At 40.6% G+C, this 17,331-nt stretch overlaps 1 protein-coding gene across 8 annotated transcripts in view; it reads right to left on the reverse strand.

The window, feature by feature from the left end:
- The window catches only part of ARMC2 (armadillo repeat containing 2), a 65,690-nt gene extending 49,490 nt beyond the window's left edge, over positions 1 to 16,200 (reverse strand). For 5 of the 8 annotated variants that reach the window (XR_009744525.1, XR_009744526.1, XM_061460144.1 and 2 more), the window contains exons 1-6: positions 16,083 to 16,200; positions 11,178 to 11,399; positions 9,769 to 9,841; positions 6,821 to 6,989; positions 5,299 to 5,506; positions 2,041 to 2,091 (exon numbers count right to left, since the gene is read on the reverse strand). Coding sequence is in view for 6 of the 8 variants with exons in the window: in XM_061460144.1 (XP_061316128.1) it covers positions 2,041 to 2,091; positions 5,299 to 5,506; positions 6,821 to 6,989; positions 9,769 to 9,841; positions 11,178 to 11,395 (719 nt within the window). In the remaining 2 variants the exon portion in view is untranslated. Of the gene's footprint in view, positions 1 to 2,040; positions 2,092 to 5,298; positions 5,507 to 6,820; positions 6,990 to 9,768; positions 9,842 to 11,177; positions 11,400 to 16,008; positions 16,034 to 16,082 lie in introns of those variants that run through there. The other 3 variants (XM_061460143.1, XM_061460145.1, XM_061460147.1) reach the window with 3 other exon arrangements.
- Between the last annotated feature and the right edge of the window lie 1,131 nt (positions 16,201 to 17,331).

The following is a 17,331-nucleotide window of genomic DNA, read 5'->3' on the forward strand; positions in this document are numbered from 1 at the left end:
CTAGCCTAAATATATGAGTCTGAAAATCACAGCATCTTCATCTTCTTAACCTGAATACGCATTCTCATTCTAAACAAAAATTCAATCTAAATCCATCATTACTCTACCTAGACTGAATTGGCATTCCTTCTTTACCCCTTGCAAGGCACACTTTCCCATTCTACAATTGCCATTCAATTGGCAATAAGGGCTCTCAAGACCTAGATCTCCCACACTTGGAGACCAATGACCTCATCCTGAAATTAATGACTACAGTGGAGAGACTCCCTTTGTCATAGGCAATAGAAGTGAGCCTAAACTCCACTATTTCACAAGTGAAGAGACCAGAGATAACAGCTACCTATCGCTCTTTTCTTCAGAAATCTAAAGAAAGTTATGAAAAAAAAATTCTTCATTCCCAATTTTCTCTCAGTGATTCCCAACCCTACATAAGCACCTTCTTAGGACAGGTGTCATACGTCCTTGGAAAACAATGCAGAAGGCTCTACCTGTGACAGCTTTGCCACCACTCAATTGTTTCTTTCTTAAATTAGTGGCCTCAATAGCTAGTGGAACTGAGGCAGAAATAGAAGAAGATTAGTTAGGAGTAGATTAATGTCCCATTTCCATGTCTTTATGAGAACTCCAAAAATTGTGAATATACATAATAAGACAAATCCTGAAAGAAGTCTGGAGAATCTGCAGCAATATCGACTAAACCACACAACAAACTGATGTCCACACCACGTCATTCATTTCAGAGCAAAACAGAATGGGTGTTCCCTTCAGGAAAGGGATCTACCTCCTCCATAGGAATCCTTTTCTTTGAGGAGAGGATGAATGAATATTTCGGGCACAGATGTGAAGCTCATTTAAGCAATCAGACAGAAGTGATTTCCAGTAATCACTTGTCCCCTGCTTTTCTCATTTTCTATGGAACCATTCCAAAAGTATAAAAGGCACAAAAAAAAAAAGAGAAACTAGCCCTATGGAAGCAGTTAATGAATACCTCTCAAGGAATCTGTCAAACAGACATTTAACATGGACAGCAATGGTGAAAGAAAAAAGGGCACAGAATCATAGAATAGTTAGGGTTGGAAAGGACCTTAAGATCATCTAGTTCCAACCCCCCTGCCATGGGCAGGGACACCTCACACTAAACCATGCCACCCAAGGCCTCGTCCAACCTGGTCTTGAACACTGCCAGGGATGAAGCATTCACAGCCTCCCTGGGCAACCCATTCCAGTGCCTCACCACCCTAACAGGAAAGAATTTCCTCCTTATATCCAATCTAAACTTCCCCTGTTTAAGTTTTAACCCATTACCCCTTGTCCTATCACTACAGTCCCCAGTGAAGAGTCCCTCCCCAGCATCCCTATAGCCCCCCTTCAGATACCGCAAGGCTGCTATGAGGTCTCCATGCAGCCTTCTCTTCTCCAGGCTGAACAGCCCCAACTTTCTCAGCCTCTCTTCATACAGGAGGTGCTCCAGTCCCCTGATCATCCTCGTGGCCCTCCTCTGGACTTGTTCCAACAGTTCCATCTCCTTTTTATGTTGAGGACACCAGAACTGCACACAATACTCCACGTGAGGTCTCACGAGAGCAAAGTAGAGGGGCAGGATCACCTCCTTCGACCTGCTGGTCATGCTCCTTTTGATGCAGCCCAGGATATGGTTGGCTTTCTGGGCTGCAAGCGCACACTGTCTGCTCATGTTCATTTTCTCATTGACCAACACCCCCAAGTCCTTCTCCACAGGGCTGCTCTGAATCACTTCTCTGCCCAACCTGTAGCTGTGCCTGGGATTGCTCCAACCCAGGTGTAGGACCTTGCACTTGTCTTTACAGCACCTTCTAATCCTTTGGCAGGTATTTATAGAAACCACTTTAGAGAAAGCGTAGAGCAGGCTGCTTGGGAATCAACTGTTTGCTACCAAGCTTTTCCTCACCAAAGGCACCTATGTTTCTAAGGAGTCCTGCAACGACATCTAAGCTTTCAGAACATTGAAAAGTTGGAAGAGGAAAAAAAAAAAAAAAAAGAATAAAATTCATTTTTTCTCACCAGGGAAACTGTTGCTCTTCATCAGCAAATTTGCCATCACTGCTGACACTTCTGTTGAAATATATGAATGCAGAAAACATTTTAGAACTTTCATTTCTATAGCAATCACAATAGATGGCAAGGCACAATGGCTGGATGAAGATATAAACAAAACTTAGGTTCCTTATGGTTGTCAGAAATTGCTCCTTGCTTTCCTGAGGCAACATGTCAATAAATCCAAACTATTTCAATTAATCTACCTATTCTAATTAGATGGCTATTTGAAAAACAGAATTGCAGGCAAAATGACGCACAACTCTTTTCCTCAAAAGGTCTTTTTCTCTTCTCCTTCTCTCTTCCCCTCACTCCCCAGTATCTTTATAAAGCGGTAGCGATTTCATCAGCACTGTTCATCTCTTCATCAGTCCTTGGGACGACAAAAGAATCCCAGATGGAGCAAGTCACTTTGTGGAATACTTCCCTTCTGTTCTTTTTGAAATAATAGTAATAGCATTAAAGTCAAGAATCACTATGCTATTTTGGCATGCTCTACAGTTCCATCAGAAAAAAAAAAATAAAAAAAACCAACAGCTTTATTGGAAAAGTTATTTTGGTACATATATAGGAACTGTGGGGAAAGGGAAGTAAGGAGCCTCATGCACTTTCTCTTGCATGAAGTGTACTATTTCTGTAATTCTCTTTCTTAATTCCTGCAAGGATTTTAAATCACTAGGATACAGAACTGAGCCTGACAACTGCTTCATATGGAGAATGACAGGACTCCAGGTGATGCAAGTTTTCACATTCCTTTAAGCCTTCATTCTATTACTCCTGAATACAATGTACTTTAAATAGAAATATCTTTAAATTTCATACAAGATGCCTCAAGTATTTATGACATAGAAGCAACCTAATCAGAGCAATCATCCAGTACCTGTAAATATGTTATATTGAGAAAGAATGACGAAACTGTTACTGCAATAACACCTCTGTGGTACTGGAACCTTTTATATACAACTCCTACGAGACCAAACTCAGTGAACTATACTGAAGGATAGGTTTGTGGTATCTTTCAACTACCCTGTCAGATGACAAATGGCATCTCTGAACTCAGAAAAGGATACAGATCAGCATCTGCCTGACTTGTGAGTATCATATGTGAATACCAAACCAACGTGTCTATTGGCATAAGTCTTAGCAATGAGCTAGAATGTATGAGGGCAGTTGAGATTACCTAGAGCCATTCCATCATACGATGGCATGAAATACTTGGGCTGATACAGATGAAGGATTTTTGTCTAAAGGGAAAGCATTTTGTTTATTTTTGTGCATACTGCAGCACTGCAGGTATGTCTGGTAGTCTAAGCCATATGAACACCTAAATGTTGCTAGTGATATTTGGCACAAGGGTATAAAGCAGCACAGGCAACATTGACAAAAATAATCTCCGTCTCAAGTCCACAGAAAGCATGCACAACTTGCAAGAGAAGGTAAAGCACCATTCAAAAACATAGATCTTGCATACAGCACAAGAAGAGGGAAGAATAGTACGTTGCTCTTCTATTTTGAGAAAACTAGTCAGAACAGGATTGGAAAATATTATCTTAAGGCCAGTAATTTGAGAACTAATTGAAGGGAGATCCACCTACTTACAGAAGTATTCTTCCTAGTTCAAACATGGACATAATATGCTACATGCATTAACAATCCATCTTTTATGGTTAGAATCATTATTATTTTAGCTATCATCTTAAGAGTCTGAAAAGTAAGTAAACAGGTCAAAAAGAAATTAAGCCAACAGAAGTTATGCAAAACTAAGCTTGACAAAATATTCTTCAAATATGCATAACGGTACTTGAAGAATATAAAATTGAAAATACATCATTTTCCCCTTTCCACTCATATTTTCTAAAACTCCTCTTACACAGAGAAAGAGAACAGAAAATGTCCTAGAAAACCTCATGTTGCAACAAGCAGTCTTTTTGCTAATAGGCCTTTCTCTTTTTTTCTCCGCCTGTTCCTAAGAATATGTCAGTAGAGAAACATGTCCTTCACCCACGTTTTTCATTGCTGGGTTTATTGTCTCATTTTCCCTCCCTCCATACTCATGAAACTATTTCTTTGCTCCTACAAGTCTCCAGTCTTTTCTTAAATCCTCTTTCAGTTTAATATACAAGAAGAGTGCTATGATAGCTCTGCTATGTATCATTTGCTATAACAGCCTCAATGGACAACATCCTCTAAGCTATACGATACTATCAACAAGCTAGCAAATGAAAGGCATTTCATTTTATAAAGCTAAGAATCTACTCATTAATATCAAAGGTGTTTAAAATGCCCAGGTAAATAAGTTTTTCCTAAGCATATATACATTCTAGAAAGAAAATATCTGTGGGCAAATATTTACATTTAACATTGACCAAGTGTTTATAGGATGCGTTTTGAAAATAAACTGTCATTTATTCTTTGTTGTAGACTCTTAGTTCTGTCTATGTTATTAGCACAAAACAGTTGTTCATTCAACTAATAATGCAGCAACTGATACACCTGCTGAACATAGTGCCACGGGCTATTTCTTCCTGTGCGAGAATTCAGATCTGAATCAAAAGAGGGGAAAAAAAAAAAGGGGAAAAAAAAAAGGGAAAAAAAAAAGACTCAGTTATGAATTACAGAATGGATGTATTGATCTAGGTTCAGAATCAGGCATGTGCATGCATCTCATCAATCTCTTATGCCTGTTTGGTCATAAAAATAAAATTGAACTAAAAAAATTCAAAGCCAAAAAAAAAAAAAAAATCTGTCTGCATTGGCAATGAGTTTAAGCCTGATTTTTGTGTATGATCACGTATTTCCCCAATACTAGAACTGAAAACACAGCTCTACTCATCTGTGGAGCTAAAGGAAAAATGTATATACCTTTAAAAAAGAGGCTTGAACTGTAAAAGCAAGCACACTGAATTTAAACTTGAGCATTCTATATGCAATTATGAGACAACTTAGTTTCGCAACGTTAATGATCAAACAAAGTTATTTCACATCATGCAACTTACTACCAGCAATTTTTGGACAAATCAAGTCTTTTGAGTGTAGAAACTTCTTAAGAACAGAAGTGTAAAGATTTTTTTTTTATTAATAACCTAAACATAGTTTTGTTGTAATGCATGAATAGTGCTACCTTCAAATTCCACCAATTTTAAACATTTTGATACTTAAAAAGTTAAATATATAGGAAGAGGGTTGTGTGGAAGGCGCACATTACTATACTCAATCAATACTGACCTTTCTCCTCTCATTTGAAACAAAAGTTTTCCAGCTGTCCCTTTTAAGAAGTCTCTACTCTCCAATCCGCTGACATGCTCATTACAAATTAATTGTCTGCTTTCACCATTCCATGGTGTGTTTGACCTTTGCTCTGCTAAGCAGTCATTATTAGTCCTGCAAAGATTATTCATCATAGCTGGTTGTTCAGAATCTAGCTTCTCTTCCTCTGAAATAGCCAAAGAGAATACATTTTGTAGAAGTATTCATACACAATAAATACACAAGACAGAGCTAAAATGAACTGCTGTTTGGCATGTTACATTAAACGTGCTTGTATCAGTTTAAAAAGTGAGAAAGCTTAAGAATAATTAGAGTGAAGTATAAAGTCATTAAGTCTTTCCATAGAATCATAGAATAGTTAGGGTTGGAAAGGACCTTAAGATCATCTAGTTCCAACCCCTCTGCCATAGGCATTCCATTTTGTGTTTTAACATTTTTATCTTTAATCATTTTTTTTTATTTTCCTTTTAGAGATAAGTGGATTGTACCATGTGAAAAAAGTGATTATATTTCAGGATCTAAATATTATGACGGAACTCACTCAAAAAGTAGCTGTTAATATTGCACCTTGGTATCTACACGTGACAAGAACATGCCCAAAAAACCTTACATAAACATTTGCACGATCTCCAAAGAAGAGAAGAGAGGAAACTCAGGCTATAGCTACATCAGGTTCTCAACTTCTTCAATTAGTAACATCAACTTATCCAGGCTAATGGATTAAACTACATCTACGATAAACTGCATAAACTACTAAATACACATCTATAGAATATGTACACAATAATGAGGTAAAATTTAGTACTTTTTGTGTAAGACTTATTTTGCAGTAAGGTAAAAAGTGAGATATTCAGTTTATCATGTAAAGTAACAATCCCAAGCCATGTAAGAATTGTCATCATTACAAATAAGTCTTCATTAAAAACAGATTTCCAACACGTTTTACAATGAGCCAATGTGCAGGAAACGGAGATGTCAAGACATTTCCATCTGCAAAAAATTACTTTTAAAGTCCATGTTTTGTGACCTTTATTAAGTCTCCACTAATGAAACTCTTAACAACAAATGCAATGTAGTTGGAAGTGTGTCAAGACATATAATTTCTTTTTACTCCTCCTTTATACTCAATAATCCATCAGGGAATCTCCTTAGAGGATGCCATCTCATTATCTCTTTAAACATTTCAGCAGTTAATGTTAATTTTACCCATTGAAGAAAACTTCCAGTAAAAATTCCATTACTTAGAAACCTGTAGGAAAAAAAAGGCACGTGTAGCTTTCAACTCACTTTCAGAAGTGAAAGCCAGTATAATTTATTAAATCATATTTTCAAAACTGCCTTAAAGCCAGGTAAGTAATTTTTAAATTTACTCTGAAAGGACATGCAGGTCATTTAATAGAATAATTCATGTAAGTAACAATATTAAAACCCATCACACAGTTATTTTTCTAGGAAATAATATATATTAAAATGTTCTTACTCTGATCAGAAGGCACCGTTTTAGCCAAAAGGAAGTTTCCCCAAGAAGTTCTTCTAAATAAGTGTGCCCGAGCATTGCTGACTTTTCTGATCTCTGCAGCATCAGCAAGAGTTTTTGGAAAGGAAATGGAAGAATCTTCATCTTTTGCAGAAGTGACTAATACCGGTTTCTGTGGCAAAGATAAAGACAATGTTTTAATAAAAGCACAGATAATTTCACTTTCATATAAGCAAAAAATGCAAATTATTTACACAAAAAAATTAAATTCAGAATAGGATAGATAGAAGTCCATAGATTTGCTCATTAATAAATTTTCATATAGATTCCACTACCTTTTATCACCACAGAAAGCCATTAAAAAGCAAATATTCAGGAAGGGGCAGAAAACAAACAAAAACTAGCCTGAGTAGAGCAACTGAAACTCAGGATCATTTATTTTCCTCATAAATACTCATTTAGCATCATCTGCAGTATGATTATTTGTAAAAAAAAAAAAAAAACAACTAAAAAATGTTGTGCCAAAGACCAATTCTAGAGGCATATTTGTTCTTCATGATTCAGTTTTGAGCATTAAACAAGTATTTCAAAAACACTTCAAATGCGTTCATATCACATGTACCACTTCCTATCACACTAAAACAAATCATGCAGATCCAGACACATGCAAGTTCCAGCTTTATTTATGTCAGTACCTTGCATTTGAGGATGTGGCAAGGCCCTGAACCTGTGGTACAGAACACTTCTTGTGCCCTAAATGAAGACATTGCCCTCTAAGATCAAGGCTGTCTACCAATTTCCTTACAATAAAGGATCCATTCAAAAGTCTCCAGTCCAATCCTCCAGAGCTCTCCCCATTAGCAAACAGGTGAGAAAAAGGTGAGCAAACAGCCACCGTGACTAACACAAGCTTTTCATTTACAATGTACTAACTTCTCTCCATTGGTAAAGTAGAAAAGGCAGGTTTTGCATTGGTCTTAACAGATACTCTTCCACTATCATGCACAAGATAAATGAAAACTTAACACCAGTTATTAAATACAACTGCAGATACATTTAATCTAAGTATGGTCATAATTTTTAAGTTTGATTCACATAAACATGTTACCTTATCAAAGTTATTGAAATATAACATTTCTTAGATTTCCCCTCCCTAATCTCCTAAAGAATATTATCTTGAAGAAACAATATATGCAGCAAGCATACTTACCTGTTTTAGCACGCTCTGGTCTCTCAGGTACTAAACAAATGATCATGACTCAATCTCATATTTAAATATTAAATAGAAAAAAATTTGAAACAGAAGATATGTTTATAAATTGGAAAAAAAACAACAAATTTTTCACAGAGAGGGAAAAATTTTACAAGTACTTCTATTTGTTTTTAAATACACTACAATCATTACCTTTTATAGATGTGTAAGTCAAATAGAAAGCACAATCAATCTAGTGTAAGTCAAATAGAAAGCACAATCTAGTTACTTTCAAGTCATTGATCACAGAACCACAGCATAGTTGAGACGGGAAGGGATTTCTGAATGTTACCTTGCCCAACCCCCCTGCTCAGGTAGGACACCCAGAGCCCATCGCTCAGGACCACATCCAGGAAGATTTGAAGATCTCTGAGCAACCTGTATCAGTGCTTTGTCACCCGCATGGCGGAAAAAGTGTTTCCTGAAGTTTGAAGGGTACCTCCTGTGTTTCAGTTCGTGCCCCTGGTTCTGGCATTGAAAAAAAACACTACCTCTGTTCCCCTTCCCCCCTCCGTTTTTTGTTGGTTGTTTTTTTTGCACTCTCCCTTTGGATATACATGGATAAGATCCCCCTGTGCCTTCTCTTTTCCAGGCTGTATGTTGCCAGCTTTCCCAGCCTCGGTCCAGGCCTTTCATCATCTTTTCTCATTGTCTTTGTGGCCCTTCATTGGATTTTCTCCAGTAGCTCTATGCCTCTCTTTTAATGGGGAGCCCAGAATTGAATCCAGCACTCCAGGTGTGGCAACTCACTGGCAACACTCCTCCTAATGCAGCCCAGAATACCATTAGCCATCTTTTTAATAGCAAGGGTACGTTGCTGGCTCATGTTGATGCTCATGACCTTTTTCTATTTCAGTAATCTTACACAAAGAAAGCTGACTCAAGTATCCATCTTCTGATTCTTGTTGATGTCACTTAGAAATATAATGCAATACAGAGATATTTAAATAGTTTTTAATTATTTTCAGATTTCTTTTGGGGGAAAAAAAGTCAAAACTGACTTTTGAAGTCTCAGACTAACATTACAACAGCCTTCCACTCCTCCCAACCTATTTAAACTGTATCTTTTCCTTACGCTACAAATTAATGTATTTTTACGTCAGTATTTCCCGAGTTATTTCTAGAGTACTGTGTCAGGAACAATAGGTAATGGTCCATTGTGAAACACACAAAGATAGAAGAGTACTGTTTGTCCACTTTGGCTCCTCCCCGGAGAGTCCTGCTTTGGCTGCTCCCTGGAAAGGCCAGCTTTGGTTCCTACCCGGAAAGTTCCACTTTAGAAATCCCTGGAAATGTCTCGACCCTTGGAGACCTTTCTAGATATTGCTGGACACTTCTTCCATCTTAGGCTGGCCCCCTGCATCAGAACAAGAGTGCATTTTTGTCAGTATAAAAGCCCGAGCCTCATGCGATGTGGGGGAGGCAGAACTTCATACCACCCAGGTCAATGTTGCCTCCGCAGGGACAGCCGCTAAGGTTGAGCCTGTCTCCTCGCACTGCAATGACGATTCTCTGAGCTGGTTTCCTGATCGTCTTAACAGGGTCCTTGGGGTTCGTAAGATAACCAAACATCAGAAGTATCCTTGACCGTATCCTTTACTATCTCTATATTTTCCTATATTAATAAACTAGTTGAGAGTTCTCTATTTGTCTCGTTTTCTCTCACCTGTAATCCTCAAACTCTGGAACAAGTACTTACATGTTTCAGTGGGCTAAGACGAACACCAGACAGTGGTCTTGATTCAGCCAAATCAAAACTGGATGCATGAAGACTAGTGTAAAGAAATTAAACATAATATGAATAAAGCAGAGCCAACATTTTGTGTTTTGGGGATTTTGGATCTGGTGGGGTTTTTTGGTTGGTTGGTTTTTATTTTTTTGTTTGTATTTTATTACTTGCTTCTTGTATTTTCCAATGAATATGGTGAAAAGGAAGAAGAAAGGAAGACTGACAGAGCACTTTATCACTCTTTTTCCATGAATTCTATTTAACTTTGATATGTGGGAATCCAGCAGCACCAAGAGAGAAGAATTAAAAGATCGCTTGCACACCTGCCATCACACAGCTTACTTCATACACATCTACAACATACAAGCCTAAACCCACCCACAAACTAACTGTGGTTAGTGCCCAAGGTATCTGACACAAGCTGCAGAACACCACAGGGCAGAAATCACACGTTTGTGTAGGCATAAGCATGCTCCTTCCTGTACACATGAGAAGCACAGGCAGAATAATCATGGATGGCAGCCGGAGGGATCTCATTACCTGGTCACCAACAAACATCAAGTCACTCTCAGGCTCTCGCCTCCTCTGAGGACACAACATGATGCAGTAAGGAGTATCCAATACATTGTGTGCCTGAAGTCATGCTGCCATGAAAACAGCATGGACACTGACTTACTTGTACGGCTTTTCCAACACGTTTCAGTACCCTTTCTGGCATGCCTGATACCTAACATTATGAATACAGTTCCTATCTCCTCCCTACAGTCACTACAGAATTGGCATATACAGGAGCTAAAAAACTAACTGGGAAAATGGATTTTAAAAGCCCAATATACAACTTTTTTCTCTTTTGTCACAAGAGACATATTTATTGAGCTCTGTGAATTATAGTACTTAACAAAATGCCACACAAATAATTCTGAAGTAGTATAAATTATGATTAAAAATGAGCATTTCAAACTTCAAGACCTACAATTTATGACTAAAAATACCTGAGAAAGCTCTGAAAAAAAAGATCTAGCATACAGTTTATGTGGAAACAAGCAAGCTTTCTCAGTTTCTTTTTTTTTCACAGGGAAAAAACTGAAGCATATATATGAAAAGCCTACATTGTCTTAAGAAAAAAGTGAGGTACTACTTTCCTATACTACTCTTTACATACAAAACTACTGTAAAGTCTGCCTCTGGTATCTCTAATCCACAGGAACTTCCTGGACATGTAGATTAACACCAACAGTAAGGATCATTAGAAGGTGGCGAAGGATTAGCAATATGAATTAATACAGGGGAAAAAATTCACCGGAAACATAATTACAGAATCAAATCTCTTGTTATTAAAGCATATTTGGAAAAAAAAAAAATCTTAAAAGCCACAGTACCTAAAAACTGAAGGGGGTCTATTTTGAGGAGCTCGTGAGGATCCAGATCCAAAAAGTCTCCTTTGTTCTTCTGTAGGTGTAAATGGTCTCCGAGTTCTCAGTGTTCGTAGAAAATTTCTGGCTTCACTTATAATCTCAGAACTAGTCTTCTCCTTTGGCACTGAAAGCTTGTAGAATGGTTCTGCCTCTTCTGTATTTTTATTCTTTGAAGCTTGCATTCCTCTGCAAAGTAGTGCACAGGAAGAACACTACAGCATATATGGAAGGCACCGAATATAATGCTACTTCAAAATGACAAACTATTAATTCATCAAAGGTCATGTTCCCACAGTGTAGTTAAAAAGGCTACTATAGCAAAATTCTAGACAGTCCTGCACTATTTCTCAGTTCTGTAGGAAAACACTGAAGAGCAGAAAGCATCTGACATGGAGGACCTTCAATTTTTTAGAGGAAGCTGAAGTACACCACACTCAGTACCACAGTGCTTTTTGGGCCAAATGCAGTACTTTCCAATACTACAGAAAATCTGTTTCTTAACACCTGATTACTTATAAACCATCATAGCCACAACACGAATTCAGTAATACGCTGTAAAGAGACACTTCCTGTCCAATGAACTTAGGAAATCAAATATAAGTTATTGACCTGGCCAAGATGTTTCCTAATAAATCAAAGAGGTATTATTCTCAGTAACAGAAGCACAGTTATCAGCAACCAATAAGCAGAGACAAGGAAGAATAAGCAATCCAATCTGAAAGAAATGCCTCCCCAACCTACCCTCAAGCACATGCAAATGAACTTAACACTAAAATAAGATAAATTGTCAACCCAAACTTTCAATCAGTGTTCTGTCCTGCTGCATCTTCTAGCAAATGCAGTGGGCAGTGAAATACTTGCTTCATTGTCCCCGGAGCCCTCCAAAATCAATCACTATCTTGGTGCAGTTCTCTGCAGATACCATCCTTGTCATTTTACAGAAAATTCATCATGAGCCTTAAACCATTCAAAATTCCTCTTGTGCTTTTCAAACTTACCTAAAAAGAAAAATATGTCTCTGCACTGTCTGTGACTCAGACCATCTGGTAATTTCTATTCTCTCACATAATTTATGACAATGAACCGACAGTAGATCAGACACCAATATCTCAGTTATTTCTAAACTATGGAGGAAAAAAGAAATAAAAAATCCTATTTCTCTAGTTTCTTCGTTCACTTCTTCTTGTTCTGCATTTTCACATGTCCAATTGCCTCTCCTATTTTCTTTGAGAGCCTGTACATTCTGGCACAGTTTCTTCAATTAATACACAACCGAACACCTTCAGCTGAACTACACAAGATAAAATTGGAAGCTAAGAAGCAGTGCACCAACCTCTCTCACTAAAAGGTGCACAATTACAAAACACAGGAACAGATCAGGAGCCTGAGCCTGTCAAGTGTTTTTAATCTTTCTGATTACCATTAATACATCTCTGTGACTGAATTTGGCTCCCTATGCTCCACACTCTTCTCTCTGTTACAACATGATTCAGAAGAGCTAAGTAAGGAATTCCACTGCAGCAGTCTGTCTGGAGCAATTACACAGCCATTCCTCACCGAACAGGGAAGGTAGGTTTCTATTCCCTATTCTCCCAGCTACCGGGAGTCAAGATTTCAACCTTTACGTGAAAGGTCTTCTGCATAGGCCATATATGTGACACTATTAGTATCAAGCAGATGTAGAAACAACAGCTATGAATAAACACTAAACCATAGTTAACATGATTCTACAAATCATAAATTTAAATTAACTTACAAATATTATTTTCTGGTCTATGTATTTCCATCCACCTTGCTAAAATTTAAAATAAATCTTCTCAAGTAATCAACTATCTTACATTTAATCTCTGAAGGACCCTGTTCTTAAAATCTCTGTGCTCTGACACTGAAACATATATTTTTATGGGATTTACATATATGTACCTAACAGTTAAACTAAGAAACAACCTGAGACATAGGATGTGTTTCTGACACATCACTGATACAATCAGCATAAGGTTTTGTTAATTCTGCTATCCACTGCAAATTTTCTATCCTAGAAGTACATTTATTTGCCACAGTTAAGATCAAGCTTCCATTATAATAACTTTTTGTTGAAGCTTTCATCTCTTACCTATTTAACTGTCACGAGAGCTTTGCTATGAGCTTAATTAGTGAAGTCCTTCTATTTGGGCACTGTTAGTCACCCTTCCAATCCATTAAAACCAAAGTTTTAACAATTAAAGTCGCAAAGGGAACCTATGGCTTAGTTCGGATGCTGGACTGAGCCCACTGCTGCATTGATACTTGAGTGGAAAGGCGCGGAGCGGCCTTCCCCGGCGCTGGCGGAGAACAGCCTCCGGCTCCCGACACCGAGAGCAGAGTGGGGCGGGAGCTGTCACTTGGGGGCGGCACCGAGCAGAGCTTGAGACAGCGCCGAACCGATGAGAGCATTAACACCTCGTCATTTCGGCGTAAAGGGGTATTAGACACGCTCGGAATTGAAGTAGTGATACGATACAAATATATCATTAATAGATATCCCATAATTATTAGCCAGAAAATGTAACAGAACACAGAATAACAAGTCAGCAGTGTCACAAAATGTGTGTGTAGATGTACATGATAGGGCAAGAAAGCTTACTCTTTCTTGCAGACATGAAGGATCCGTAAGTAATTTTTTTTATCTGAATGAGTCTGGCTGCTCTGCCATCACTGTGCAACCACTGTCTCTTTCTCAAAAGACAGCTAGAGAAAGAAAATCTGTACTGTTTTGAAACCACAGAATGGTTTGGGCTCGAATGCAACTTAAAGCTCAAATAGTTGCAACCCCCTGCCACGAGCAGGGACACCTTCCACTAGACCAGCTTGCTCAAAGCCCCACCCAGCCTGGCCTTGAACACTGCCAGGGATGGAGCAGCCACAGCTTCTCTGAGCAACCTGTGCCAGTGCCTCACCACCCTCACAATAAAGAATTTCACCCTAATAACTAATCTAAATCTACCCTTTTTCAATTTAGAACCGTTATCCCTTGTTCTATTCCTACTTGCTCTCGTAAGTCCTTCTGCATCTTTCTTGTAGGCCTAAGGCTGACTCATTCAAGCATCAAGCAATTGCTCTGCTGCAGCAGCCCTCAAGAAAGAAGCTTCATCTGCTCTCCAGCGTCCCACACCCCAGAAGCTTTGAGGAAGCCCCTTCAGCTATATCACACCAGTTCTGCTCCTAGAAAACTACCACCTAGATCTGTCCATACAGGAAAAACCCTCCAGTCACCAGAAGCTTTCTTGACTTTGATGAGCATAAGGACCCGAATCATTCAATCACAATGCCAAAGACCATTTTAAATTAAGGTGCAACAAACGAGTACAACAAGCAGAAAGTAGAAGTACAGGATGAAGAAGCAGCACAAGAGTGGAAGGGAAACTACTGAACTGGCTGCCCAGTGTTACAATCTGGTTTTACCCTTGGCTTTCATTGTTTATACAAGCCTAGTTCTACCTTTGTATCTATTTGCAAGAATTTCTGTTTTTTTTTCCCAAACTCTATCCTTTAAATAAATAAAGTATCCCAATTACAAATCAGAAATAATTCTAATTATTAGTGCTCTTCTTGAAAACCCATTATTGTTCCCATTTTGCTCCCCAGTCATAGCAGGGACAGATAAAGGGAATGTCACAGTGTCAATGGGAACAGCATAACTGGTACACACAGATCTTGTCACCCACTGCTGTCACTGTTCCTCAGGTACCTTTTAACTCGTGCACATGAACGGCTCTTCTCTGACTCAACTGGAAGGCAGAATATTACAACAGTGTCAGAAAACCCATACTTAAGTTCTTGTCTTTTCTTCCCCAGTTGTTTACTCCAGAGGACTGGTTTTCACTGTACAGGAAGACTTGAAAGCAGTAGAAAGGGGTACAGGATGAGAGAACATGGAATTAGTCCTAGTGAGATGCTGCACCCATTGAACACTTACCTGGGGCCCACCAGCACATGAAAGAAGCATGGCTTTATGTGGCACCACACTGACTCTGCCATCCTATCTCCCATCGCAAAACCAGTGTCACTTAATTGCTACTGCACAGAATGGGTATACTTGCAATCACTATGTACACTGAGGAGAAACCCTGCACTCGAGCCCTGAACACTCTGCTCACCAACATCTGAACCCAGCTTTTGTCTTCCCAAGCAAATCACTAGAAAAGTTAGCACCCAAACACAGGTTTAGTAAGAGTGAACTAAGAATGGGTATTATTAGACACAATTTTAAACATCAGTGAGCTACCAGTCACGCTTTCAGTATGGTGAAATTTTGCAGCAGAGAAATCACTATCAAAAGAAATGAGGACAAAGTAATGAGAAATTGAGCCTACAGCCCCCAGTAAACGGAGCAAGGTTTTCGGCCCTTAGATACCATGTTCCAAGTAAGCAGCACCGTGGAGCTCAAGCTGACTGGGGCTTTGCGGAGTAACCAAACCAAGGCCGGCAAACAACTCTCCCGGACGCGGTGGATAGCAAGCTGCCGGTAAACGGAACGCAGGTTCTCCTCCTCCGGCCTACTTGCCGCACGCCCTAGCCGGGGCCTCGGCGCCCAGCGGCGAGGGGGCACCCCCGAGGACGAGCATTACTGGCGGGCAGGGCAGGGCAGCGCACTGCAGGCCAGGGCTGCCGCCGGCACCGAGCGCTGGCCGCGGAACCTGCTGCCTAACGGTCCCGCCGACACGTCCTCCCCAGCGGCGGGACCCTGCTACCCCTCACCCGCCTCGACGCGCCCGGTGGCACCAGCACTCGCTGTTCCCATGGCAACAGTACACACCATGGCCGCCGAGCCGAGGGCGAAGAACGGCCCTACCCGGCGGCGCGCCGGGGCCGAGCGAGTCCCTCACTCACCTCCGCCGAGAGAGACCGCGGCCTTTCCGCGGCGCCGGTACCAGTAAGAGCCGCTCGCTCCCCTTAGCCACACCTGCAGGGTCGGGGTCGGGGAGTCCGGAGACGCGAGGGCGCCTGCGCAGGCACCTGAAGGCGCATGCGCATGCGCAGCTCGGTGCAGGCCAGGGCGGGTTGCGTGGAGTTGTGCTAGCATTGAAGCGGTGTCGCTGTGGTTGTCACCGTTGGATGTGCGAGCGGTCCTGCTGCAGCCTTGACCTGTGGAACGATGGCTTTCAGGTGGAGGGCACTTCCCCTGCCCTGTCCTGTCCTGTCCTGGCTCACGTTTGGGGTGTAGAAGCAGGTGGCAAAGGCCCAGGTTAAGGATGACAACAGTTTCTCTGAAATGCTGAATGTGACCTGTCATGATACCCTCTTTCTGGTGTGTGATTTATGGAGTGTACACAGTGACGTTGAAAGTTTATCACAGTAAAACAAAACCGGGAGACAGTGAGGCACTGGCACAGGTTGCCCAAAGAAGCTGTGGCTGCCCCACCCCTGGCAGTGTTCAAGGCCAGGTTGGAAGGAACTTTTGAGCAACCAGCTCTAGTGAAAGCTGCCCCTGCTCATGGCAGGGGATTGAAACTAGATGATCTTTAAAGTCCCTTCCAACACAAGCCATTCTATGAGCTGGGTACAGTGTAGCAGCTGGCACAAAACCTCTTCCCTGGGTCCGCTGATCAGGCATTGAGGGCCAGATCCCTCATCCTGATGGCTTCCTACCAGGCCGCAAGTGCTATCGCATCTCCTGCTCCCCTTCTGTTCTCTGGGAGGCCATTTTCACAATGTTCGTAGCAGTGTTCCACCCAAATCAGTCCCACAGGCTGGAGAACTTTGTTGGTATGGCACAAGGGGGTCACCTGCAGTGTCTCCCCCAAGGTGCCTTCTGGGCAAGGTCCTACCAAAGATGCAGCCACCTCCAGGATTTGGCCTCCATTGCCCAGGTGCACCAGACACTTGCTGAACTGCTCCCTTGCATGCCTTCCACTACAGGGATGGGGAATGTGATCGTGGCCTGTGTCAGGAAATCTCCAGACGTGTAGCAACAAGCAAGATGGGTCTGTTGTAGCAAGTGAGTTGTTCATGACTGACAAGGACAGTCTTTGTTCACCATCTCTGAATGCATTTCGAAATGTATCTAAAAACTGCTATAGGAGGGTGGTTATTGCCTTTTGTGAATAGTAGAAAACCACAACAAATACAGCTCCATCTG

This window comes from Pezoporus flaviventris, unplaced genomic scaffold, assembly GCF_033815535.1.
Source record: "Pezoporus flaviventris isolate CSIRO_AGI_PZ_B2104156 unplaced genomic scaffold, CSIRO_AGI_Pfla_v1 ptg000031l, whole genome shotgun sequence".
Classification (NCBI taxonomy): domain Eukaryota; kingdom Metazoa; phylum Chordata; class Aves; order Psittaciformes; family Psittacidae; genus Pezoporus; species Pezoporus flaviventris.